The sequence below is a fragment of the Psittacula echo genome (assembly GCF_963264785.1).
Source record: "Psittacula echo genome assembly, chromosome: 6".
In the NCBI taxonomy this organism is placed as follows: Eukaryota; Metazoa; Chordata; class Aves; order Psittaciformes; family Psittacidae; genus Psittacula; species Psittacula echo.
In genome coordinates, this window is record NC_137743.1 from 15,887,169 (window position 1) to 15,912,457 (window position 25,289).

A 25,289-nucleotide genomic window follows, 5' to 3' on the forward strand; every position below is an offset into this window, starting at 1 on the left:
CAAATACTAAATAGGCCGAGCTTTTTAATTCTTTTCACTGGGAGGCAGGTTTTCCAGACCTCCAATTATCCCGCACTTCCTCTCTGAGCACTTTTTAATTTCCCAGCATCTCCCTAAACCATGGGCCCCAAAGCAGAAGCGATGCTCAGTGGAGGCTTCCCCCCTGCCCCCCAAAAGAGCAACCCTTCCCCCAGGCCCAGAGCTGCTCTGCTCATCCATCACTCCCCAACTGCAGTGCCGGAAGCCCACATCCCCAAGCAGGCTGCCACGACGGCTGCTAAGTCTTTTTCAGTGTAACTGCATCCCCAGACACTGCTCCCCATCTTGTAGCTGTGACCTACATTAATTTTCCCCAGCTGCACGACCTTGCACGAGGATGTTTTCCAGCACAGGTGTTCCAGGAGGAGCATCCTGCTGGACCGCCATCCTGCCAGCAGCACCAGCCCTGCCCCTTTCACCAATCAGTTCATGTTTCCTCCCAGACCGAGCTCTGTGATGGTGCAGGTAGTTTCTTTCCTGGCTACATCACCTTCGTTGCCCAGCACACCACACACCCTTGGCTGGCATGGGGCAGAAGGAGGAGGCAACGAGAGCCCAGAGGACTCATGGGATGGTTGGCAAAAAGTATTGCCACCAAAGATCTCAAGACCACCGCAGCTCTGCAGAGGTGGTGAGCAACAGTTCACCATCATCAGACCCCCAGTGCACCCTGCCAGAAAGGCGACTGCTGCCAATTCCCCCGGGAAGTCTACCAATGAAGCACACTGACAGAAATGATACACTGATTTTTGCAGAATATTAATGCTTTCATGGCAATATCCTCCAGGCAAGAGTAAAATGACTTGCAGAAGTCTCGGTATATCATGTCAGCGCAGTCGCTACTTATCAACCCAATTTGTCAGCTCATCAAAAAAAATGATATCAGGTTTGTTTGACGAGAGCAATTTTCCATGTGGATTGGCATTAATTATCCTTTAATTCCTCCCTGATTGCAGCCCAGATCGTTGTTGTAGTGCGGATCGGTGTCAAGCTGGAGGCAGAGCAGCCGGCTGCTACCCGAGCGGAGGCGTCGCAGGGATGCTCTGCCATCGCTCACTGAGCCTGAGCCCAACCAGTGCCACGGGGGTTAACAGCCTTGTGTCACTCCAGAGGTGGCAAAGTGACTGATGCATAGAAAGTGTCACATCCCTCCCTCCAGAGCCCAGGTCCTGCCTGGGGGCAGTTGCTAAGAGACAAGACCAGGATGAAGGGAGTTGAAGAAGGATGGGGGAGACGGAGGATGCGTTTTCCTGGACCCCGCTGAGGTCAGATTCTGCCCCAGGTAGCAGGATGCCCGAAAAGGCTCCTGCATCAACATGGGTCCCACATTTCATGGAGCAGCTCCTGTGCCACAAAACCACATACACAGTGAGGAGCCCAGCTGAGAGGGGCAGGCAGTGGCAGCAGGAGGTGGCAGCTCTTGCCATTGGCGCTGCACTGTACATGGGTGCAGTGACCACAAGTCCTTTCCAGCCACATGCCCTCGTTTCCTCAAGGCACAGAAATGCACCCCGGGTATAGATGCAGCGACAGGTAGAGGGGGAGCCTTGGCAGCACACCTCCATGCCCCCAGCCCACCACAGCCACTGCCTGGCACAGGCTGATCCTCCAGCTTGTCACCCACATGGCTTCACCTGTCCCTGCCATGCAAGGGCACCTCTGGCCCCAAGGAGCAGGCTCAGACCATGGTGGGGACTTTGTGCTACCAGGGTGAAGAGCCAGACTTGCGCAACAACCCCTGCCAGGGATGGAGACCTGCCTGCCCCACGAGCCCCTTTCCTCAGGCAAGAGGCATCCCTGGCCACAGGCTGGGGCAGCCCCCAGAGAAGCCAATATTTACTTTCTCTCCAGTTAACCCTCGGGCTGAGGAATGCGGGGTCAGCACCTGCGCGGCTCCCCGGGGAGGTGGCTGTGTGCAGAGGGGCGCGGGGACATCCCCTTGCAGCTGCTTTGTTTATTTTCTCAATATTTGTGGAAGGAAACGAGAGCTGGGGCAGGGGGATGCGAGGCCAAAGATGGGCCGGGGGGGCTGGCAGCGTCAGCCAAGGGTCAGCGAGTGAGGAAGGCTGGCCAGCACTTCCCAACCACCACACACACACCCCTGCCATCCTGCCTGGAGTGCCCTGGACTGGGAGCACTGCCGTGGGTCTCCTGTCCCGGTCTGTCCTCATCCTGCAGCTTGGCCATCTGCTTGGATGAAGCCAGACATGCTGGAGCAAACCGCTGCCTTCGAAAAAAGCCATTGCAGGCCAAGCGGGTTTGTTCCCACTGGGAACAGGGCTTTTCAAGCTTTAGTAGCAAAACGTACTACTCGATGCTCACTCACATTAAACCTGATGGGCTTTTCCGCAGCCCACTCCCTTAAGAAGTGTAAATCCCCTGTGAAATGATGAACCATCCTATACAGCATGGGTGATATTCCCCACAGCCGGCCAGCTCGCAGCTCATTCCCTCTCCTGCTCTCTGCCACCAATAAAACTCAAAAGCAATGACCCTGTGGTCCCTGACAGCAACACCACTCCCCAGCAGCCCTTCACTCCTGCACGCTTCATCTCGCCTGGGGCTGACACACTTCCAAGCTGGGCACTGCCACAGGACAGGCTGCAAACATGCAGCTCTGGTACCATACAGCAGGTCTGGAGGAGAAATCTGGCCATCGATGGGGGCACAGCCTTTGGAGAGCCAGGGAGGGCTATCACCATGTCTTTAATCCTCACACTGCAACCAAGACTGCTGAGGAGAAACTGCTGCTCCAGTGGCGCTGCTGTGGCAGGCTGTGTCTGCAATGTCAGCTAATGATGCAGCTGAGGCACCTCCAAAAGCTGGACTCACACACAGTGGTTGTCCCCAGAGCCCACAGTGGGGACAGCGGAGCTTGTTGCACCCCAGAGCTCCAGGCCAGCCAGGGAAGGTGCCTCCTGTGGCAGGAGCAGCCGCTCTGCTGCAGTAGACAAGGGAGCTGCCCATGGCAGCATCCTGATTCCCTGCCCTGAGCTCCTTGTCAGTGGCCCCCAGCTTGAGCTGGGGTTGTGGGGGTGTTTCCCAGTCTGGGATGCCCATCTGGAACCCATTAGGCACCTTTAATCCCCTCTCATCCATTCTGGTGCTGTCTGAGCTCCCCCCCACCAACACACACAAACGCTGCCATTCAAGCAGTTAATTTAAACAAATTCTGCCCAGCCACCACGTCGAGAAGCGATGAAAAAGCCAAACGAAGCAGCTCAAAGCCAAGGGGGGAGTAAAAAAAAGAGAGAAAAGGAACGAAGAAAGAAAAGAAAAGAAAGAAAACCGCACGGCACGGCAGGGCTGATACCCAGAAAGACCAGCTGCATTCTCCCATCCCAGCCAGCCCCAGTCCTCCCCTCTTGCAGGCAATCAGATACCATGCGGGCTGTGTAATTGGATGGCAAAGGATAGAGAGAGACATCTTAAAGCTTGGGTCTAATCTCATTAGCACCCGGCTGCGGGGATGCTGTGAAATCGTAGGATGCAGGAATGAGCAACACGCTGTGCCCATAGGGAAGAGAACAAGCGAGCCAGAGTGGGATGGCAACACTGGGAGGTGGAAATGCCTATGGTCAGACAGCAAGAGCTGGAAATGCTGCCGAGTCCCGGGAATGCAGCCAGCCCCCCTGCTTGCTTGCTCCTGTTCACCCCACAAGCACAGATTCCCAGCCCCGCTACACTTCATCCCTATGATTAGTAGTTAATAGAACTGGGGGTACTTGCTGGGCAGTAATAGTGTGGCTGTGCAGTGGAGAGAAGCTGCAGTGGAGCATCCCTGGGATGTAATCATGATGGAGGTACCATGCATGGACACTGATCCTGCATCTCCACTGTGTTTGCCGTGGACCAGCACGTACCCAGCAAAACGTGCAGCGGCGCGTTTTGCTGGGTACGTGCTGATCCACGGCAAACAGCATCACTGGCCCCTGAGCAAACATCCAATAAGGGTCCCACTATGGGATCAACCCCCAACCTGCATCCCCAGGCCCCTGTTGCCAAGGCGACCCACAAGCCTGCGTCGCATAGTGATGGGCTAACTGGCCCCTGGGAAAAAAGCATCCCAGCCCAGGGGTAAGAGAGAGGGATGAACAGCCCACCCACCTGTGGGGCTTGGAGACAGACAAAAGCTGCTTTGAGTGCTATATGGGGATGGGAAATTCGGAGGGATACAGGAATAGGACTCCTGGGTCCATAGTTTTGCTATGGGAGGAGGGTCTGGGGATGGAGGACTTCTCAGCTCTGGGGTGATAGGCACTTTGGGGTGCTGTTCCTGTGCTTTCCATGTTTAATACTCTCCTCCTCATAGGATCCCAAAATTACTGTTTCCCAGACATGCAAGAGGACGGTCAAATTCTTCCCACCTGCACTTCCCAGAGAAACCTCTCCCTTCCAGCCCTAGGGCCTGGAAAAAGTCTGAGTGATTTTCTCTCCAAGCAGCTCTGCCCTAAACGCCATCTCCCATCAGAGGGGCAGTGAGGACCAGACAGGGAGAAGAGGGAGGCAAGGAAACCATTTTAACCCATCCCTGTCTTTTCCTGCCTCCTGGTTTACAGAAAACAAGACAGCAAGATGTCTTCGATTACCAACAGCTCCCTTGGGAGCAGTAAAAATTAATCCAGTTTTTCCTGTCCTGAAGGGAAATACAGACACAAATAGTGATCAAAGCCTCTGGGAGCAAAAGGGGGTGCAACAACCATGGAGGGGCCAGGAGGGGCAGCTGGTAAGACCCCCTAATCCGTATGCTGCTTAGCTCTGCAGGACAGTGGGGGTCTCAACCGCAGACGTCTGTGTCTCACTGGTTAAGTGAGGATAAGCTGAGATGATAATTAATTTAACACAGATGAGAATCTGGGAAATGAATTCCCACCTCCCCAAACCCTGCACGCTGCTGTCCAGGTTTTCTTTCACACAGACACCGATTGGCACACATGGGGAAATGGGCTCTTCAAAGCAGGATGCTCCCAGCCTATCACTGTGGGCAGGGGACAGCTTCCCCTTGGCAATGCCTACAAGCCCTGCCACACCAGGAAACCCCCCAGGTGTGAGAAGTGGCATCTTCCCCACTCACACTCACACGTTTGGTCTTTACAGCATTTTAGCACAGGGAAAAATGATCTGCAGTGGGTAAAGCATCCCACTGCCCCAGGCAGCCTGCTTGGGCAAAATGCCGGTGCCCACCAAGCAGAGCTGCTGGCATTGGGCTGCAGGCTGCATGGTCCAGCACCGATGCTGACAGCACCACAGGCCCCTCTGGAGCAGCAGAGTGCAGACATGGACAGATACCCTTGCAGGCAGCTGTTGGAAGCAGTGCTGGAAACTGCTTACCGCTTGTTTTCATGGCAGTCTCAGCAGCATGGAAGATGGGGTCCAGCATCCACCCGCAGGAGAATCAGCCAGAACACACAGGTTAATTACCTGGCTGTGTACATTAACACGTCTATGGGATTTACATGCAGGCGTACCAAGTAATAACTCACCCTAAAACCACGGCCTAAGACTTCTGTCTTTCACATCCTGAAAGTCAAATTAACAAAGGCTAATTCTGCTCACTATTCTTTAATATTACTTTGAACCATTCTGCTATCTGAGCTGTGAAAACAGGAGGGAGGAAATGCCTTTATTCTGCTCCCAAAATATAAGGACAAAGGGATCCGCTTCTCTGAGTGCTTTTTTAACTCTTTCAGGGGACCAGAGGTAACCAAGGGGTGAATGTGGCACAATGCAGGCAATGAGCTTTGAGGTGGGGTGAGAATAAGTAATTCCTCTGTGCTTTAATAGCTGTGTAATTAGCACTGCTGCCCAGCATTAGGACAACATGATTTTCCATCACTCTTTCCTGTGGGTTGTAGATTCCCATTTGCCAGTGTGGCAGGGATCACTTGGGAGCTGGGCAGGGAAGCTCCGCACGATGCCACATGGAGGGGGACATTTTGCCAGAGGGTGCAGGGGGCTGGGAGCTGCACCTCAGTACAGACCCAGACCCCTTTGCTTTAATAACGTTACAAAAGACAAATCCAAGCCTGCACTCAGCCCAAGACCGAGGATGCACCCAGTGGTGCAAGGAGGGAACCCTGGGAGTGGGGATCGACCCCACTCTTTGCCACGGAAACCTTGGATGCAGCTCAACACCCAGAAAGCCAGAGCCAGCCGCGGGTCAGGAGCACAACAGGGTGCATGGAGGGAGGGGACAGATTATCTCCAGGCAGCCGGCTGGCAATGCCTGCTCCTGGCAGCTCACCGGAGGGACAATGGCACAGAACGGAGCTAGGGGCTGGGGCACCCCCGTGCAGGATCTGCTTCATCAGCCCCGTGGGAGGGGGCCCAGGCTGATGGGAAGCAAAAGCGGGGCTGCTCAGCAGCAGGTTGTGGCATGGCAGCAACCCCTCGCCCTGGCACTCCTGTGCCTCCAGAGAATGCGAGTCAGGTCCCCGAAAGCTTCTGGAAGCACTTAAATATAAAAAGATCTTAAGTGTTTAATTCGTGAGGCTTTGAGGTTTGGCTGCAATCAGGATCCCCCATGGAGTCTTCCTGGGCCCCCCAAAGAAAGCTGAGATCTGCGGCATATTAGAGATAGAGGAAGAAGGGGGAGAGCACACAGTCAGCCAGCAGCTCCCTGCACGGCCGTGCTGCTTCCCAGCAGGGACACGCCACACAAAACCCCAGAGATGTCCTTGCTGTGATCTTAAGGATGCTGTCCCCGCAGACATGGGCATGCAAACCTGCCTTGCCTTGGCCCCATTGCAGCTCCCTATGTCCCCCCTGAGTCGGGGGGTGCCAGCCCCAGCCCCTTGACGCCTGCCAGCCTGCTGGGAGGGGGGCCGGCTGCCCGCCTGCCTGGCAGCATCTTTTCCTAGGTAACCTCCCCACCTATTAGTGGCACATTTGTTTCCCTGCGTTTCCTTAGAGCTGTCACGAGCCACACTGACTCTTTGTTCCTGGGGGCTGTGGCGAGGCCTCTCTTCCCCATCCCCATCCCCCTGGCTGGTGGGGGGTGTCGTGCAGCATGCAGACCCCATGGGTCCCCCGCTCAGCTACCATGCTCCCCCTCCTGATTGGTATTCGGGGGGAAATGTCCCAGCCAGGCCCCCCCAGCCCTGCTCTGTCCCCAACAGAAGGGGCTTTGTTGGGGAGCGCAAGGGGGTACAGCACCCGGAGTCAAGGGGACAACGGCCAAAATGTGGGCACGGTGACAGCAGGGACACTTGGCCCTTGCCCAGCAAGGGGAGGGGGACGCTGCCAAAGGGGGCAGCTGGGATAGAAACATGGGATGCTGGGGAAGTGGAAGCAGGGAAGTTTGCTTCTGGAGGAGCTGCTCTCTGCTCCAACTCTTGGACCATGGAGGTCTGCGTAGGGCCACCAGCACATACACATCTGTGCAGAGAGCAAAGGGCCGCACGCCTGGGGAGCTGGAGTGACCCTGCTCCAGCACAGAAAGATGAAAACACAACGCGATGCCTGCAGGTCCCTTCCCACGCAGTGGCTGCAGGCACTGGCTGCAGAACCTCACTGGAGGTAGCAAACTTCAGCCAAAGCCCCAACAGGAGCTATTGCCGTGGGAGGACAGGGTGGGTGTCTGGCACAGGAGAGCCGGCACGCAGCCAGAGCCAGCCCACCACTGCGGCAGCATTCCCAGGGAGCCAACACACAGGCAGGCACCAAAACCCCCTGCTGATCAAAACCAGGGCTCAGGCAGGCAAGTCACCCTGATGGGAGGGAAGCAGAGCTGCAGTACCCGCATCCCTGCGCAGCATCCCCCCTGCTGGCAGCTTCCCCCTGCAGCATCCCCCCGCACCCACACCTCCCCAGCTGGCACCAGCACAGCCACCCACCAGCGGGACATGGGCTGCTCCACTGCTATACCCCACCACCACCGAGCACACAGGTTTTGTCCTGACTTTTCTGCATCTCTCCCTTTCCTATCTGGGGCTTTTCCCAGTGCAGTGCCAAGAGGAACGGTCACTGGTACAGTCTCGCAAGTAACACCTCCCACACACAGCCAGCCCCATCCAAGCAGGGCCTGTTTTGTTATTCCTTTCTCTGACAGCTCCTTTTTCACTTGTCACCCTGTTTTGCTACTACTCAGCTCACAGCTTCCTCCTGCGTGGTTGTGGCCTGCTCCTTCTTGAAGGATGTCATTTGCATTTTCTGAAGTTATTTAGCAGCGCTCCATTTTCCTCTGCCTGCTTTTCCAAAGGCAATTAGGGCTCTGTTTAGCCAGATGCAGGGATGGTGAGAGGAACCAGCCCCAGAGCTCGCCATAACACAACCTTCCCTGCCCAGGCAGCTGCAGTGCTCTCTGCAGCTCAGCTCTGAACTCCCTCATCACCAGATCATTAAATACCCCTGGTCCAGGGGGACACCTGTATCAGCGCCTGGTCTCTGTCTCAGCTATCAGACAAAGGAAGTGTAGAGCATCACTACCCCTCTGCAGACTCCAGCCGCCTCACAGGAGCACAACAATCCCCCAGCTCCTACAGCATTTCACATGTCCTGGGCTCAGAAAGGCACCGGTCCTGATTGAGATGTTAATGCTGTTTCCAGGGAACCCCTGCCCTTACAGACTGGAGAGCAGCACTGCCAGCCCTTCCCCCTGGGCCTGGCTGCCAGCTCGGGTGCAGAACTGTCTCCTCCACAATTTTTGCTGGCATGGGTCCGACAGGAACCAACAGACCATGGCCTATGTCCTAAATCTTCCTCTTTCTGGAGACAAGACCTTTTTTCCCCACTCTCTGCTCATCCTCTCTCAGCTTCCCACTCCACCGAGCACGGAGCAGCTGCAGCAATGAGGAAAACCTGTGTGGCTGCTCCTGGGAGGATACATCCAGCCAGGATCGTTGCTCCCCTGTGGGAACATCTCCCCAGAGCTCCCTGCAGCCGAGCACCCACAACTCCTCTCTCCCCTCACGCCAGCTCGGCTTCCCTTGGAGAAAACCATTTATTTATAGTCATCCTGGCTGCCTTTAGCACATTTCCAAAGCCCACGTCTTTGCCTCCCCGACGATGCGCCCGCAGCATTTCTGTTCTCACCCTGCTGCCATGGCCACCTCAGCCCCCTCTCTCCTCCTTGCATCCCCCACCCAGGACACCCAAAAGAAAAAACAAAAGGGCTTAGAAACAGCTTCAGGGGGAGGTTTTTGAGGGAGAGAAGTGAGACAGGGCTACAAAAGTCCTCTCCCATCCTTCCCTGTCCCTCCCAAGGGAGCAGAGAGAAACTCCAAGCTTTGGATGCCCTGCTCCCAAGGGAAAAGACAACTCCTGCCGGCTTGGGAGAGATGCTGAAGCAAGGTCTGCCAGCACCCGCTTGGCTCCCAGCGTGTTGCAGGGCTGCTCAGGGAACCCTGTGCAGAGCCGAGATGCACAAGGCTGCTGGGCACCAGGGACCAGTGCTGGGCAGTGCAATAGCAGAGGTCACCTTCTTGCCTGGGTAATTCTCAATGAAGGAAAGGTCCATTTTGTACCAGCTCTCCACCTCACAGGAGATGTGCTCTTCCCCAGCGAGCTGCTGGTGGACCCAGGCCCCCCCAGGCCCATGGTGCTTTGTTCTTCTGTCCAGTGCTGACAGTTTAATTAAACCCATTTTGAGATGGGGTCACTGGGGTCAGGCGCTCTGCAGTGAAACCTCAGATCAGCACCATTTCCAGCCACTGGGGCCGCTTAATGAGTTATCCGTGGATATAAATAAGGGAGACCATGTGGAGAGTCCCTCTGCCTCATTGCTGAGGCACTGGCACACCCCCCCAACACCGCTACCTCAGCCCAAGATGGTCTCCGGCCAGGCGTCAGGTCAATATTCTCAAATACCAAGGGGAAAACATTCCTCTCAAGGCGTCTCACCTCCCCCATGCCCTCATTTGAGGTTTGCTTTCCATTGGCCCTTTCCTGCCGTTTCCCAGTTTATTTAAGCCCTGATGGATCAGGTTTAACGCCAACCCTTTCCATTATCCCGATGCACAAATGCTCTTTATAGCCGAGATCCGAGTAACTAATTGCAGCCGGGCTGGGAGACCACAAATCAGCACCACTGTGGATTAGGCTTTGACACGCAGACCCTGGAGGTGGACAAAAAGCTCTCCATCCCTACCCAAGCCCAAGGTCTGGTGCTTCCAAGGTATTTCCATAAGGCTCAAGGTACAATGGAAAACAGCTCTATTGGTATCCCTTACCCTACATTCAACAGACCTGCCTTAACCTGCTGTCATACTACTGATGTGTTGCTAAAGATGCATCAAGATTAAGGCTAGAAGAGGCCAGCACCCAGGTACCCATTTAAGCAACCCCCACTGGTTCCTGCACCCACCCCTGGCTTTCTCCTTCAGATGCCACCCATCTGCCAGCCTCATTTCCCAGCTACACAGATCTCAGCATGGCTTGTTCAACCAGTTTCTGTTGATTTGAGACCTCGCAGTACCAAGGTGTGAGGATGAGGACCTAGCAGATACCCGGGGAGCAAGAGGAGCATGCTGTGGATGGCCACAGCAGGCAGGGCAAGGAGAAGCTTGCACAGGCACTGCTTGCTGGAAATGGTCTGGAGAGCACGGTGCTGCTAAGAGCACTCTTCCTGACCAGCACAGGTCGCAGCCTGCCTCTGGGGCAGGGAAGGGGCGCCAAGCAATGGGGCCACCCCAGATCCATTTCAGCAGTTAAATAAGTGCAAAGCCTGGTGGAGAGGCTCTGGTTTCAGTTCAAGGCAAGCTGATTTCAACTTAGCTTAAACCTACTCCCCACTGACTCATATCACTGTAGCCTGAGCCAGGTTTGCAGCAATTTAAGAGTGTCCTTATGACCTCCTACACTATCCGAACTAGCACCAGCCCAGATCCCACCTTCCTGCTAAGCCAGTGTGACAGTGTGTCTAGACAAACTCTGCCCTGGGCACCCCCTGCCCCCTTGTCCCCCCAAACCATCCTCAAACACCTCAGCAACACGCAGCTGTGAGGAGAGGGGGCTGCAAGTCCTCCAGCGGATAAATGCAGCACCCGACTCTGCCCTCAATAACACAGGTACCATGTGGGTAATGTGCTGCAGAGAAGGAGGGTGAGTGTCTCAGTGTGTCCCCAGTCCCACAGCTTCCCAAGGCTTATTGCAGGGACCCTCTACTCTGCGTGCCCATCAAAGCTCCCACTACATGGCACCACAGACACAGCCCCACACTGCACAAGAAAAAACCCAGGTGCTCGTGTCCAAGTGGAGTTTGCTATGGCAGAGATGGGCAGAAAACAGCTTCAAGGCAGGGCAGGAGGGAATAGGTTCAAACCAACCACCACAATGTGGGAAGAAACAGCAAAACAACAGGCAAGAGGCTGAAACACACCTGAACATGGGGTGGCTACAAGGAGTATCTTGCACACCCCTCCTCACCCACAGTGATACTTATGGTGCCCTGTACACCTTTTCACAGCCCGTGGAGGGGCACACCACACAGCCCACCTGGGGGGCTGCCCTGCTCCATCTCCCCAGTGAAACATGGGGTTTGCTTTAGAAAGAGCCTGGTATTCAAATCTAGAGAAGATTGAAAGGGAAACATTAATGTTTGTGAAATTATTCTCCCCACCATGTTTTTGTTATGCAGCGGGCACTGGAGGATGGGCTCTTGCTGGCGCCACGATACAGCACAGCTGAGCTCAACAAATGCCGGTTGATAATTAATTGAACGCCTGCGCTATCAGCTGCCATTACCTAGGCCCATCTCTGGCATAGGTCCACCGTTTCACACATCCCATGCTGGCAAACCCACAGTGTTTTAACCCTTCATTACACCACCTCCAGCCGGATGCCAGGACCGACTCCTTGGCACTGCTGGAATTAAACAGAACTGCTGCTGAGCAAAAGAGCTCAGCCGCAGCCTGCAGGTGCAGGCAGGGCTGCCTGGCCCCAGCATGGCCATGCCTGTCCTGGCAATGTCTCAGCCCATTCAGTTATTTCACCCACTCGTACCCAGCCCCAGCAGGGATCTGGCATCCTCATCTCACAGCTGAGACATGGAGATACAAGATGCTGTAAGCGGAGAGCTCATGTCTCAGCCACAGCTGCCCTGCTCTTATGCACTGTGAATCAGCCACAGGGTGCAAGCATCTTCTCAGAGCAATGAGGAGTATCCAGCCCCAATTTCATACAATCACAGAATCAATTAGGTTGGAAAAGACCTTTAAGAGCATCAAGTCCAACCATTATCCCAGCACTGCCAAGTCTACCACTAAACCATGTCACTGAGGGCCTCGTGTACATGATTTTTGAACACTTCCAGGAACAGTGATACCACTACTTCCCTGAGCAGCCTGTTCCAGTGCCTGACCACCCTTTTGGTGAAGAAATTGTTCCTAACATCCAACCTAACCTCCCCTGGTGCAGCTTGAGCCCCGTTACCTCTTGTCCTATCACTTGTTACGTGGCAGAAGAGACCAACCCCACCTCACTACAACTTCCTTTTAGGTAATTGTAGAGAGTGATAAGGTCCCCCATGACCCTTCTCTTCTTCAGACTAAACAACCCCAGTTCTCTCAGCCATTTAAATGCACCTTTCTTACTTATGGCCTCCCTCCCAACATGCATAGTGCCTGACATAGCAGAGAGCCAGTAGATGCTTTGTTAAGAGGAGCTCCTGCAGTTTGAACAATGCTGGCACTGCCGATGGCACCGATGCCCACGTGAAGGAGCCCCAGGAAAGGGAAAGCCAACATGGAAAAGAGTATTTATCAAAACCCTCGCAGCCCTCCCCAGACAGCCTGCTGCTTCATGGAGGGAGGAGGAGCAGAAGGGTCTGCAAAGCTGCTGCTTGCACAGCAAAAGACAGTCTCTGGGTGTGTTTTTATGGGTGCAGAGGGACAGGCAGCAATGGGGACAGGTAGGGAGGGAGTAACAGAGATGAGAGGCTGGATCAGCCTTGGGCAGGGCTTCCCCCTCCTTCCAGGCTGGCCCAGACACCAGCAGAAAGGCAGCTCTTGAGCAGGGCTTTTGGGCCCTCTGTGCCCTGCAGAGGCTTTTGGGCAGTATGCGATCCCTTGGGAACATCCTCCTTCACCCTCCCTTCATGAAAACCCAATCTAGGGTGTAAGGGCACCCCGCTCCAGAGCCTGTGATCTGCACGCAGAGAGGAGGCTGCAGGGCTCGCAGCACCTCTGCAACTGGCACTGTGCAGGCACAGCCCAGCTTGGTGATGCCAGCCCCAGCCCAAACTGCCACCACCATCTTCCACATCTCTACACACTGCAAAGATGTTTAACATAGCCTGTAACAGCACTCATCTCAGGTCTTCCGCTAGGCAAAGCCAATGCCCTACCATGCTGCATGTTGCTCAGAAACAGGATGCATTCCCCTGCCACACACCAGGCGCTCACTGGGACAAAATGCCAGTAACCACCAGCATAACCCCCAGAAGCAGGGATGTCAGTGCCCCTCCAAACCCCACAGCAGCCCCCTAAGCGAGCCCGCAGGGGAGCCCCACCAGCACAGGGGTACTCACAGCCGTGACAGCGCCTGGTTGTTCTGGAAGAGGAGCTCAGGCAGGGTGTGCAGCTGGTTGCGGTTCAGCCGTCTGTGGGGAAGGAGGAAGGGGTCAGGGTTCTGGGGGCAAGGCAGCCCAGCCAGCAGCTCCGGGCACAGCTGGGGCCTTTGGCTCAGCCAGAGGGACTATTACAGCAGAGCATCCCACCTGGCAAGGACACCCCTGTCCTGCTCACAGCACTGGGGCAATCAATGGGGCATTAATAGACTTCCTCACAATGTTGTAATTACATGCAGACAGGACTCCAAGCTGTTAACTGCTGATTGCTGCTTAACTGCGCTGTTAACCTGCTGGTCACTCAGCTCCTCACATTTGCTCAGGGTTTTTTAACTGCTGAGCTGTTTTACTGAGTACTGGATTGGAACTTACGGCTCCCTCAGTAACGCACAGGACACAGCTGGTAACAGTGAGAGTGATTTGTGTTTAACCTGCCCCTCACCTCAAAAACATCAGAAAGGACTTTTAAGATCCACAGAAATGGGTTTGCTTCCCACACTAAAATACCACTGTTATGCAGCAGAGGAGCTGTTTGAAGTCAGGCAGCACGGATACTTTATGGCTTAAGGAAAGGATGCTGTCTGCAACTAAGCCTGGCGGCCCCTTACCAACCCGCCTCCATGCCCTGCACTCACAGCCGCTCCAGCTCCTTCATGTCATCGAATGCCCCACGCTCCACCGTGCTGATCTGGTTTTCCATCAGCTGCCTGTGGAGAGAAGGGGTCAGCTTTCCAGAAGGCAGATCTCAGCACCTCCATCTCACTGGCAGTGTCCCCAGTGCTCCTCTCCACGCAGGGCTGCCTCGCTCCCACCATCTCCTCAACACAACCCAGCCCCTCTCTCCCCACTCCCTCATGTCTGAGCCCACCATGCTCAGCCCAGTGCAAATGTCTTCCAGCCCTGCTAGCAAATGCCCAGCAAAGGGCTCAGTATCATCTCTACCATTCCCAGGAGAGGCCACAAGCTGAGCACGGTCCCTGTCAGGGTCACAGCAGACATCCCCTTGCTAGGAACTCACAGGACGCGGAGCTGCTTCAGACCGGCAAAGTCGTTCTTGTTGATCCGTGTGATGTTGTTGCCATTGAGCTCCCTGTGGAGAGAAGAGGCAGAGATCAGCAAGCAAGAGCTCAGGAGGTGTCCAGGCACTGGGGCTCCCCAGTAAGAGCCTCTCCTGCAGAAAGAGCAGACAGGGACAAACAACAGCAGCAACTGCTGCATTTCTGTGCCCCTCACCAGGATGTCAGGGCTGGCTCCTACCTCCAGAGAGGACCCTCATTCTTACTGGGCACACAGAAGTCTAGCTGGCCAGAAGTGTGTCAGCCGGCATCTTTCATGGACCACAAAGCAGCAAGAGGCAGGGGCTGCCCAGCGCCCCCATCTCCCTGTCCCCATGTGCTCAATGCCTCCCTTGGGACAGAAGCCCCAGAACTCAGCAATGCAATAAGCAGCCCAGTGACACCAGCAGCCACCTGGATGGATGCACATCGCTGCACTCTGGAAATGCAGCAAACACCCATTAGGGTTATCCAAAATGCAGAGTGGCTCAGAGAGCGCAGGGGTATTAAGAAAGCAAACCACTGTCCCACAGAAAAGCAGGATCCCTGCAAACACCCTGCTGCAAGTCACCCAACTTGTGCCTGGTTCAGTGTGCAGCCATCTCACACCTTCTGCCTGGAGAATAAGCCATACTTCCAGTTTCACCTTCCAAGAGACACTTGCACAGGACAGGCTGCTCCTCCCGGCATCTCTTTCATGCAAAAGCCCTGGGTTAGCACAGGGACAGGTACTCCAGTCACAAGGGAGATGCTGCCCTGGCTTGCTCACCCCACTGGTGAAAATAAGGCGAGAGAGCAGCACCTGGGGTGCCTACAGCAACCCGTGGCAAGGAGTGCCCCACTGCTGGACCCACATGTGCCTCTGCTCCCAGCCTGCAGGCTGCACCTCCCTGTTTCTCCACATCACAGTCTCAAACATGCCCCTGCTAGGATTATCCTGCTTTAAAATACAGTGACTGGGGAGCTGCAGAGATTTGCACCTTGCAGTCTTGGCTGTGCAGTGCCTTTCTGCATTTGGGCTGTGAGCACTGTATGGACAGCAGGACTGAGCCCTGGGACCCACAGTCTGCAGACCTGCAGTTCCTGTGCAGCACCCTACAGCAGGAGAGAGCCTTCCTCCTCAGCAGCGTTTGCTCATTGCCACAAGGCTGATCTGCCCACGGCATGTGCTGGGGATGGAGGATGCCCATACGAATGCACAGCCTGGGGAGGGCTCCCACGCTGCAGACTGCGCTGAATACAGACACAGAAATAAAGAGGAAATCAAATAAACTAAAAAGAGGAGGAGGAGGAGGCAGTCAAGGGAAGAAAAAGCTGCTGGAGCCAGGGAAGGGGAGAGGCAGGCGGTGTTAGCCCAGAGCAGACTGTGGTGCCTGGGCAGGACCCCAGCACCCAGGGCTCTTTAACCTCCCAGCGGGTCCGGGGAGCAGGAATGCCCCACTCACACGAGGGGCTGAATACAAGATCCATCGTTCCCATCCAGAGCCAGTCTCCCTCCACCGGTCTGTGGCCAAGCAAGAGGTCAGGGTCAGCATCGGGCTGGCCTCAGAGCCACTGAGCAGCGTGCCGGGTACAGCCAGCGCAGCCGTGCACCCCAGGGTGCTGCCATTGTCCTGCTGAAATGGCTGATAATGGCTAATGAGTTCCAGCTCGCCATTATAGCCTCGTAATTACACCGCTATTCAGCGCCTGAGATTGCCGGGCTCCTGCCATTATCCAGCCGTGTGTGCCTGTGTTGGGAAGGAGGTTGGGAGAGCACGTTACTAGGACACAGATGAATGCAAGCGGGGAATGAATAGAGGTTCCCCAGCCCAGCCGATTAAACTGAAACCCACACTCAGGCTCCGCAGCCCCACAGCTCGCCCAGCTCCCATATAGCAGTGCACAACACGCACATCTGGCTCTCAGAGCTGGGGCTCCATTCCACAAGGTTGCACCCTGTGGAGCTCACTCCTGCCGCTCTCCTGGAGAGCAAAACCCACAACCAGGCTGTAAGTTCCAGGCACGAGACACTGGGGCATTGTAGGGACATCTGTCACTGCAGGGGGGGTGGCTTGGTCATACGGATGTGTCCTGATGGACCACAGCCCTGGGGTCAGCTAAGGGCAGGGAGAAACCCCAGCTTCAGGAGTGGTTTCCTCCAAACGTCCTAAGGGGTCCCTGCCAAGCAGATTGCCTGGAAGCTCTCTAGGGCCATACTAGAGGTAATGGCACCCATCCGAGAGCTCCTGGTGAGGGAAGGTCCCCGGCAGGACTCCCATGTCACCTTCTTTTAGACATATCTAACATCAGTTTGGCTGCAACGTGTAAGTGAAAATTAGGAGTCAGGAAATCTCCGATACTGCAGACAGCAGAGAGGCTTGATTTAAAAACTGCTCACTATGAAAGCCAAGATTTACACTTCAGCCTGCAAAACCCAAGGTGGGCTTGGACACCTCTGGGGTGTCCAGAGCATCCCAGAGCACCAGCATCCCAGCATCTCAGAGCTTCTGCCAGAGGCAGAGCACAGGCAGAGCAGCGTGGAGATCTACAGAAATACCTGAGAGCCATGGACTGGACACAGCCAGTCCCTCCACATCTCCCAGGCACCTTCTGGGACAAAGCAGCCTGAACTCAAAGCCTTTACAGCACAAGGAGGCACAAGTAGAATGTGCTGAAAAGGGACATGCTAACCCACCGCAGGCTCTGCTCCCTGCACGCTCACTGAGCAGCCTCATGGTGCTCCAGCACTGGGGCTGATGGCTGTCCCTGAGCAGGGCAGTGTTCCAGGGCCCCTTCGCAGCCCTGCTCGCTCGGGAACCAGCCCTGCATGCTCCCTGACAACCGCTCTCAGCATCCCCCCTTGCCTTTGTTCGGGTAAATGATGGCCTTTGCAACCAAGATGGGAATGAACAGCAGGTAAAGCTTATTTGTAAGGATGCTGAGGCAACACTGCTATTTAGCTCTGTGCCGTATTTTCCCCTCTAAACCCCCTCAGTTCCTCATGGTTATAAATTACACTCTGCTGTGCCCAGAAAGCCAGATCCCCATTGCTCAGCTGCTCACTCACTTCCTCTGTGCCCTTTCTTAGTGAAGCGAAACACCCTGCCCTGCCCCACACAGCAGAGCTTTGATAAGGACTGATGTGTCTGGGGAGCTGTCTGGCAGATTGGTTGCATTTCTGGACTGTGATTTGAAAGCAGAGATGCAGGGGATGCTCTTTCACTGTTAATCCATCGGATTTAATACCAGAAAGCATCCTCATGTTCATCCAAACCTTACCCTGTGCTGGAGAGGCAGAGGATTTTCATTTGCAACCTTCAAGTTTTCAGGTTTTTCAACCCCCCTCCCACTTCTTCCTGGGAAGAGGAAAGTCATTAAAACTAGCAGTCCCTTTGCTACGTTGCTTGTGAATCATCCCACTCCCAGATGGGATGTCTGTGTTGCAGTGGAGTTCGTTAGACTGGATTTGCATAGTCTGGGTTTATATTTGGTTTCTAGCTTTGAATGGCTTATTCCATTCCCGAGGGGGGGCCTGATGCGCCTTTTCCTTTGCAGGGTTTGGAGCTACACTAACTCAGTAACAACCTCAGAGAGTGCAAATGCTGAGAGGTAATTTCTTAAATACAGCCAACATGAGTGGTGTTTCCCTGGGCACTGATTTATCAGGAGCAGGAACGGGAAGGAGCAGACAGCGCAATCCCACTATCCACACTCTGTTGCAAAAGCATCAGCTATCTGGCACACACGTGACTCCTGTCCTTGTGCTCAGCTCAGCTCTGCTCTCCCATTGAGGCAGAAATCCCAACTGCTGTGCTCCCCGGAGTCCCACTTTTAAGAACCAGAGTGAAAGCCTGCAGGATGAAACCCTGCATTTGTACCCCCACGTGGAGAAATGTCCACTTGTCCCAGCCCCACCAGCACAGAGTGGTGGTGACTGCAGAGGTGAAGAGGATGTCTGTGCCTGCAATGCCTGCAGCCAGCCATGCTCCTGCAGACCCCATGCCAAGGACTGCCACAGTCCTGGTCTCTGCTGAGGCTGGCAGCTGCATCGTTGATGTGATGTGTCCCTCCCTCCATGGTCTCCATTGCTCTGCTGCTCCGGCCCTTGGCTCAGAGCAGGGGCCCCCAGGGGCCCAGCTCCCCTCCCAGTGTCTCTGCAGCTCTCATCCCAGAGCCCTGACCCCAGCTGGAGCCAGCAGTGCCAGATAATGATCAGGGAAGCAGAGAAATGAAGGCTGCAAGGTCACACACCCCATAGCAGTATGTCTGCAGCCCTCCATCAATCCTGACAGATGCATACATGGATCCTTCAGGGACAGGGCCTGATGCTTCCCATGCCCTATTCCAGCATGTCACTGCTCCTGCCTCAAGACCATTTCCAGAACTCTGACCTGAACCCCTCTTGCTGCCCAGCCCTGCCTGCCCAAGACACCATGTTGTATAGACCAGACTACTCCCTTGCTCACACAGGTCCCTCTCCCATCCGTGTTCCCCCCCAGCAAGCCCCATCTCCCAGGGCAGAACTCTTTTGAGAGGCTTCTCAGGAGAAGGACCTGCTCAGTTTGTGCTCCCATCTCACATCTGTGCTGTTGGTGATTCCCTCCTACCAAACACCTTCTTTGAGTTCCCAGGCAACAGCATCCTTTTTGTCAGCCCATTCCTCCTCTTTGCCAAACCCAATTTGAAATCGCAGCTGTCCTCCAGCCCTTTTGCATCTATCCCAACCTGGCTTGCATCTGCAAATGTCATAAGCAGCTCGTGTCCCATCACACAGACTGCTAATGGAAACATGGACCAGGCTCAGAGCCCTGCCTGACCCCTGTGCTCAGCACTGGGGGGACAGAACAGCTGCAACCTTTCATCCTATGCTTTTATTGCATTTTTCAAGTCTTCTCAAGATTCCACATGGCTGCTTGAATGTAACTGAGCCCCAGCACGAGCTCACAGAGCTGCCTGAGCAGTGACAGGCAGGGCAGAGCTCTGCCCATCCGCAGGAGAGCTGGTCCTCTCCAGTACCAGCATCGAGGATGCTCACTGCATCCCTGCAGCCCCTGGGGGCACAGCTGGGTGCTAATCCCATCCCCTCCAAGGTGCAGGGGAGTACAGCGTGCTGCCGCTACTCAGGGAAGGGGCACTGAGTACCCACACTGGGCTGACACTGCTGCACAAGGGGCTCAGCACCTTCTCCTCCTTTTCCTTCCCATCCCCGCCCTGATCAGACCCCTCAAGGAAGAGCAAAGGTGCCCAGAGGATCCATCAAAGTCCCTTTAAGGGTGCCTTGCACCCCAGAGTGAACACCTTGCCAGCACCCCCCTACTAAATGCCTGCAGGGTGATGTGCCCAGAAGGGGAGAGCTCCAAGAGCAGCTGTTCAGGCTTATCTCAGAACAACTGCTCTTAGCCAAAGGGGAACTCATAAAGCACAGCATTCACGGTGTGGGCCCAGAAGGCTTTCTGCTCTTCCTAACTTCTCTCTGGGGTTTTCATACCACAGCCATCAGCCACTCACAGTCAGGGAATGCTTTACACACACAGCATCGTGGTGTGTCACCTTCAGGTTAAAAATAATACCCTCCCTGAGCTGTGCTGTGACTGAGGAAAGGCAGCAGTTGGTTCTGTTTCAAACAGGGAAACTGAGGCTCAGCCAAAGGAACAGATTTGCTCGATACCCCCCAAATTTGGCTTTTTGTGCTGTGCTGGGTAGCCTGGTGAGAAGTATTTCTGCTCCCGTGGCTCCTCTGCTTCCCAGTGGCTTCACCCTGCCCCTGAGCAGACTGAGCTCCAACTCACCTGCACCTTGCTCAGCAAACTCCCTCTGCTCATCCCTCCTGGAGCAGCTCAGCAGGGATAGGAGGACAAGTGCACCCAAACTGTTTGGTTACAGGTGCCTGCTCAACCCCAGACCACTGGAGCATCCCATTTTGGAGCTGAGGCTTCTTCCTGCTGAGAATTATCCAGAGCCAGGAGCTTGCATCTCTCCCACTCTTGGTGCCCAGAGCTGCTCCTTGGCTCCACCGCTTGAAAAATTAATCTTCCTTTTTTTCTGATCTTCCTCCTCCTAGCAGCCTCTCTCCCCCATAGGACACTTGCTCTGCTATTTTGAGCAGCAAGTGCATCCAAAATGCATGCCAGGAAAGCAGATACTCAGCACAGCTTCAGAGCTTCTATGTGGCAGGAAAGCCTGAGATGGTCCTGAGGGGACAGACCCTGCACTAATCACCATAGAGAGGTCCCTTCATCCCACCTCATTCCCTTCCTGCTCCTAGCAGTGCCACAACCCTAGTGACCAGGCTGCAAAGCATCACCTCTTGCTGCCCACATTGCTAACTGGAGCCTGTGCTGTACAGCAGGAAAACCTCTGCTCACTGCTCCCACCACTGCAGCCCTCGCTGGCTGTCCCCTGTGTGGGGACAGGGGCCAGCCTTGGAGCTGCTCACACTGGAAGCCTGCCAGGGATCTGGGTCTGACATCCCCTGGGACGGGCCCATTTACTAACGCACAACTGGTTTTTATTGCCTTCCACTAAACATGCACAAAAATCTCTCCTTGCCTGTCAGGTTTTATGAAAGGTTATTTTGGTAGCAATAAAGATAAAAAGGATGCATCCACAGCACTAAGTACCTCAGGAGTGGGCAGGGAACCATGAAGGACTTGGATGCGAGACAAAGACAGGCTCCTTGGTTGCCCACCTCACCCTCCTATGCATGCACACATGCACATGTCCTGCTCCAGCACTCATCTCACCTACGCAGGAGAGCAAACTGGACCAAGGGTGAAGGAGAAGCCCCTCTCAATGTAGGGTCATGGGCTCATACGTCTTTCCCTGCACCAGACACCCTTTCTGTGCCCACATTGCCTTGGTGGCACTCGAATCCCTTCTGTTCCCCATGCTGCAGGCTCTGCTTCCTTGTGGTGGTCTCTCGAGCATCCTTTGCATTTTATAGCTGCCTTGTCTCTTCTGCTGGCTGGAGGTTCAGTAGGAAACAATGAAGTAGGGAAGCAAGAAACTCAAAGCAAATGTATATCCTGTGAGGATATGCCTAGATGGTTTCTGTGCCTGTGTGTAGCAGGGTGCTACCCTGCACCAGCACCACTGCTGCCGTGTCCAGCTCACCCCATGGCTGCAGGCTCTGGGCACAGCAGTGACTACGTTTGAAGGTGCACACCAGAGACCCACAATTACAGCCAGGAACAAATCCCCCTCCTCGCTCTCACCTCAGCAGCGAGGAACTGCCGACAGCACGATGCATCACCCCGGAGGAGCAAAGTGGCAGCACATTTAAGGCAAAAATATCTATTTTAAAGGACGCAATAAAACAGAGCCAGGGAAGGGTTTATAGGGAAGCAATTGCTGCACGGGGTGAGAAGTGGTCACCAGAGGCCAATCCAACTGACTTTATTGCCTGTTACTGGTGACTTTTCCCAACCAGGGGACAATAGATCCTCCGTTATCAGCCTCGGCTCCAGTCAATACAAACACGACATAGTTTTTTAAACTAATATTTTTCCAGCATGCAATTCCATGGAGAGCAAGAACGCAGCGTTACCATGGTGATATATAGACAGCATCTGCCTTGGACGTAGCTGAAGGGAGAAATTGGAATAGAATTGCAAATTTCCTCTGTCCGGGAAGGCTCCCAAGGAAGCCACCGCAGTGGGCTGTGAGGGGGCTGCCTTTCCCATCAAGCCCGCATCCTCCCTGTGCCCTGCACTGGCTTTCCTGAGAGTTGAGGGCAGCAGTTCAAGCCAGGCACTACCCTGGATGGACATTGGTCCTGCATCCTGCATCCTGCCTCAGAGCTCTGCAGAGCCTGCAGTCTCCCTCGCTGCCTCTGCAACCAGCTTCATCTGCAACACCAGAAACTTGTCCAGGCACCCAGGAAAGGGAGAGGTTGACCCCCTTCAAGGTACTTCCTAAGAATTAACATTCCCAGAAGTCCCCAAGGAGATGCAGCCCAACAACTGGTCTCAAACACACGAGTGCTGCTGCAATGCACCCACCTTGCTGCTGCAAGACACTGTGATTAACTGGCTGGAGGGAGATGTGGGTGCATGAATTAAACACACTCTGACCAGGAGCTCGCTTTGGACAGGCGATGGTTAGGTAGCATGCAAGCATGCTTCAAAGTGCGGCTGCCGCAGCATCGCAATCCTCTACTCAAAGGCTGGAGCTCAGCACCCCTTCTCTGTGCCAATGCAGATGGCAGAGACAGTAGAGCTGGCAGCGCTGGCTGCAGTCTGGACAGGGCCCTTCTCAACACGAGCAAACTCTGAGTTGGTGGAACAAGGCAAATGGGAGCCCCATGCAATGCTGAGGCCAGAGACCTTGGGAGGGGGAAGAGAGAGCGAAGGGGGATGTGGTGGTAGGGACCCCCAAAACCCAGCTCCCCTGCCCCCAACATGAGGGAGAGGGGCACAGCCAACAGTGAGATGGGGGATGTTCAACCCACCAGAGAGGGGACAAAAGGGGTGAGTGGGGCAATTCTCAGCTGTCAGCTGAAAACTTCAAAAGCAGGAGCAAGTACAACGCCATCAGGCTGTATTCATCCCCCATGAGCAAAGACCTGGGCTGGAAAGAGCCATTTGACAGCAGCAAATTTGCACTGATCCTGCTGGTATGGGGAGAGGAAACCCCCGACAGGGCAGTCTGCTCTTCAGAGGTGCTTTCAAAGAAAGAACGACAGAAAAGCAAGCAAACAGGGAACGGAACCATGTCCTTCTCCCACAGCTCTCCTCCGGTGGCTGAGACCAAAGGGGCTCCAGGGAGCAGATAGCACTGTAGTGTTGGAGGATTATCATCCTGTTCTGCCTATGATGCCTCCAGGACCTGCTCTATGGTGCTTGCCAGCGGCATAGGCAGGAGCACAGGCAGCCCTGCAAAGCACCCAGAGATTTTGCTGCTTCCTGCCTTGCTGCAGCATAAACCTCTCTGCTCAGTGCCTGATCCAGGCAGAGGTGGGGTTGCAGATTAGAAGGCACTTAGAGAGCAATGTGCTGTGCCCCGGTGCAAGGAAAGAGGGCCCAGTGTCCCCCCATGCAGCCACCACCCATGCTCCATCCTAGACACGTCTCCAGCCATGTTTTCCCCCACCAACAGCATGGCACTGGGGAGGCATCACAGGGGAAACCTTCAAGCAGAAGAAAAGACATTTTCTCCCCAGCCCATGATTCTCCAAAGTTGCAGTGACTCTGCAAGGCAAATAATTCCCTCTGCTTCAAAGGAAAAGGGTGTATTTCAAAAGTGATGGAGCTCAGACCTCGTTACAGGATGCTGCTGAGTCCCCATGGTCACTTTGGCAGTGCCAGCACGTGTGGCTGAGGCAGCAGCAGTGCCCTGACCAGGGGTTCAACCCATGCTACCTGGGGCTCAGACAGGCTGGAGAAAGCCTGGAGCCTCCAAACACCATGCTGGCTGCCCCACAAGGCTGCTGGCAAGCAACAGGCAGGAAAGAACAGGCAAGGACAGTACTGCTCACTGGCACTGTGGGACACATGGTGAGGTCGGCATTGGTCACACTGCACATCCCAGGGTTTGGGAAAAGAGGCAGGTAGCAGGGAGCACCACGGAGAGGTTTCTGGCTTCCCAAAGCAAGCCAGTCCTTGGAGACAGCAAGTCTGGAGCACAGAGCCTGCTGCAGGCTCCCCTGTGGTTGCTAGCTGACCCTGCTCCATCAAGCGGTGAGAAGTTGAAGCCTGCGAGGTTGCAGCCCCTTTACAGGGAATGTGAACTCGCTTACGAGCTGTTACAGGAGGAATTCACTGCTTGGAGATAGACCTGCTCTGCACAGACACCCTCAAGCACCTGCAAGGGCGTGCAACACAGCGGGAAGTAGTTATCCAGCAGACAACACCCACGAGAGAGGAGCATGTCTGGCCCAATCCAGGCAGCAGATCCGGCACCAGCAGCTGCATGAATACAGAAAACCCCACGTCTCTGAGCTGTGACGGACATGGAGGGCAGGTCAGCGGAGGCAGAACAGGGAACAGGAGGCAGCAAGCAGGACCCGCTGCCAGAGGGGGAGAAATGCCCTGTAGGGCAGGAGCAAGGTGCCCACCCAAGAGTGTCCTCCATCAGCCCACTCCAGCATCATCTTGTCTGAGCGGTGCTGAGCACCAGCCCGGTGGGCAGAGGATGGGGCTCGCTGCCCATGCTCCCCCATGGGGCATGGAAAGGCGATGCTGCAGAGCCCACCAAGCTCCTCAAGGGGCAGAAAGGACTGGTGCAGGCTATGTATGAACCTTCCCCCTGTCCTGAGCACAGAGGAAAGGGGGATCCTCTCTCGGAGCTCATAAACCAGCTCTATGGGACCGCAGCTTGCAGCAGGCTGGTCGCTGGGCTGTGTGATAATCATTTGTATGAGGATAATCATGGTGGGAGAAGAAAAAGCTCCACTGAAGCAGTGTCCCGCAGAGCTCCCAGCACGACAGGCTGGGTGCTGCCAGGCTGCCTGCAGTCCCTGCCTGCAGGGTCTCTCCCCAGCTGCAGGCAAAGGGCACATCACACTACAGTAATGGGAGGCAGCACTGCACTGTGTGTGTGTCTGTCCCGGGATGCATCCTGCAGCTCTGCTGCCCAAGAAGGAGGCAGCCCAATGCTTCCCTGTCCTGCAAGGGGGATTTCAGGCTAGCCTGGCCCCACGGCTGGAGCTGGTGGGTTACTGTGCCACCAGGCTCCACTGCAAGCAGAGGGGAGAGGCTAGGGACATCCCT

General features: G+C 55.1%; 1 protein-coding gene across 1 annotated transcript in view; it reads right to left on the reverse strand.

Moving 5' to 3' along the window:
* SLIT1 (slit guidance ligand 1) overlaps positions 1-25,289 on the reverse strand; it is a gene marked incomplete at its 5' end in the record, with an annotated part of 62,292 nt that overhangs the window by 35,564 nt on the left and 1,439 nt on the right. Inside the window, 3 exons of the mRNA XM_080621774.1 lie at positions 13,505-13,576; positions 14,179-14,250; positions 14,562-14,633. Of these exons, the coding sequence (XP_080477900.1) occupies positions 13,505-13,576; positions 14,179-14,250; positions 14,562-14,633 (216 nt within the window). The remainder of the gene's footprint in view (positions 1-13,504; positions 13,577-14,178; positions 14,251-14,561; positions 14,634-25,289) is intronic.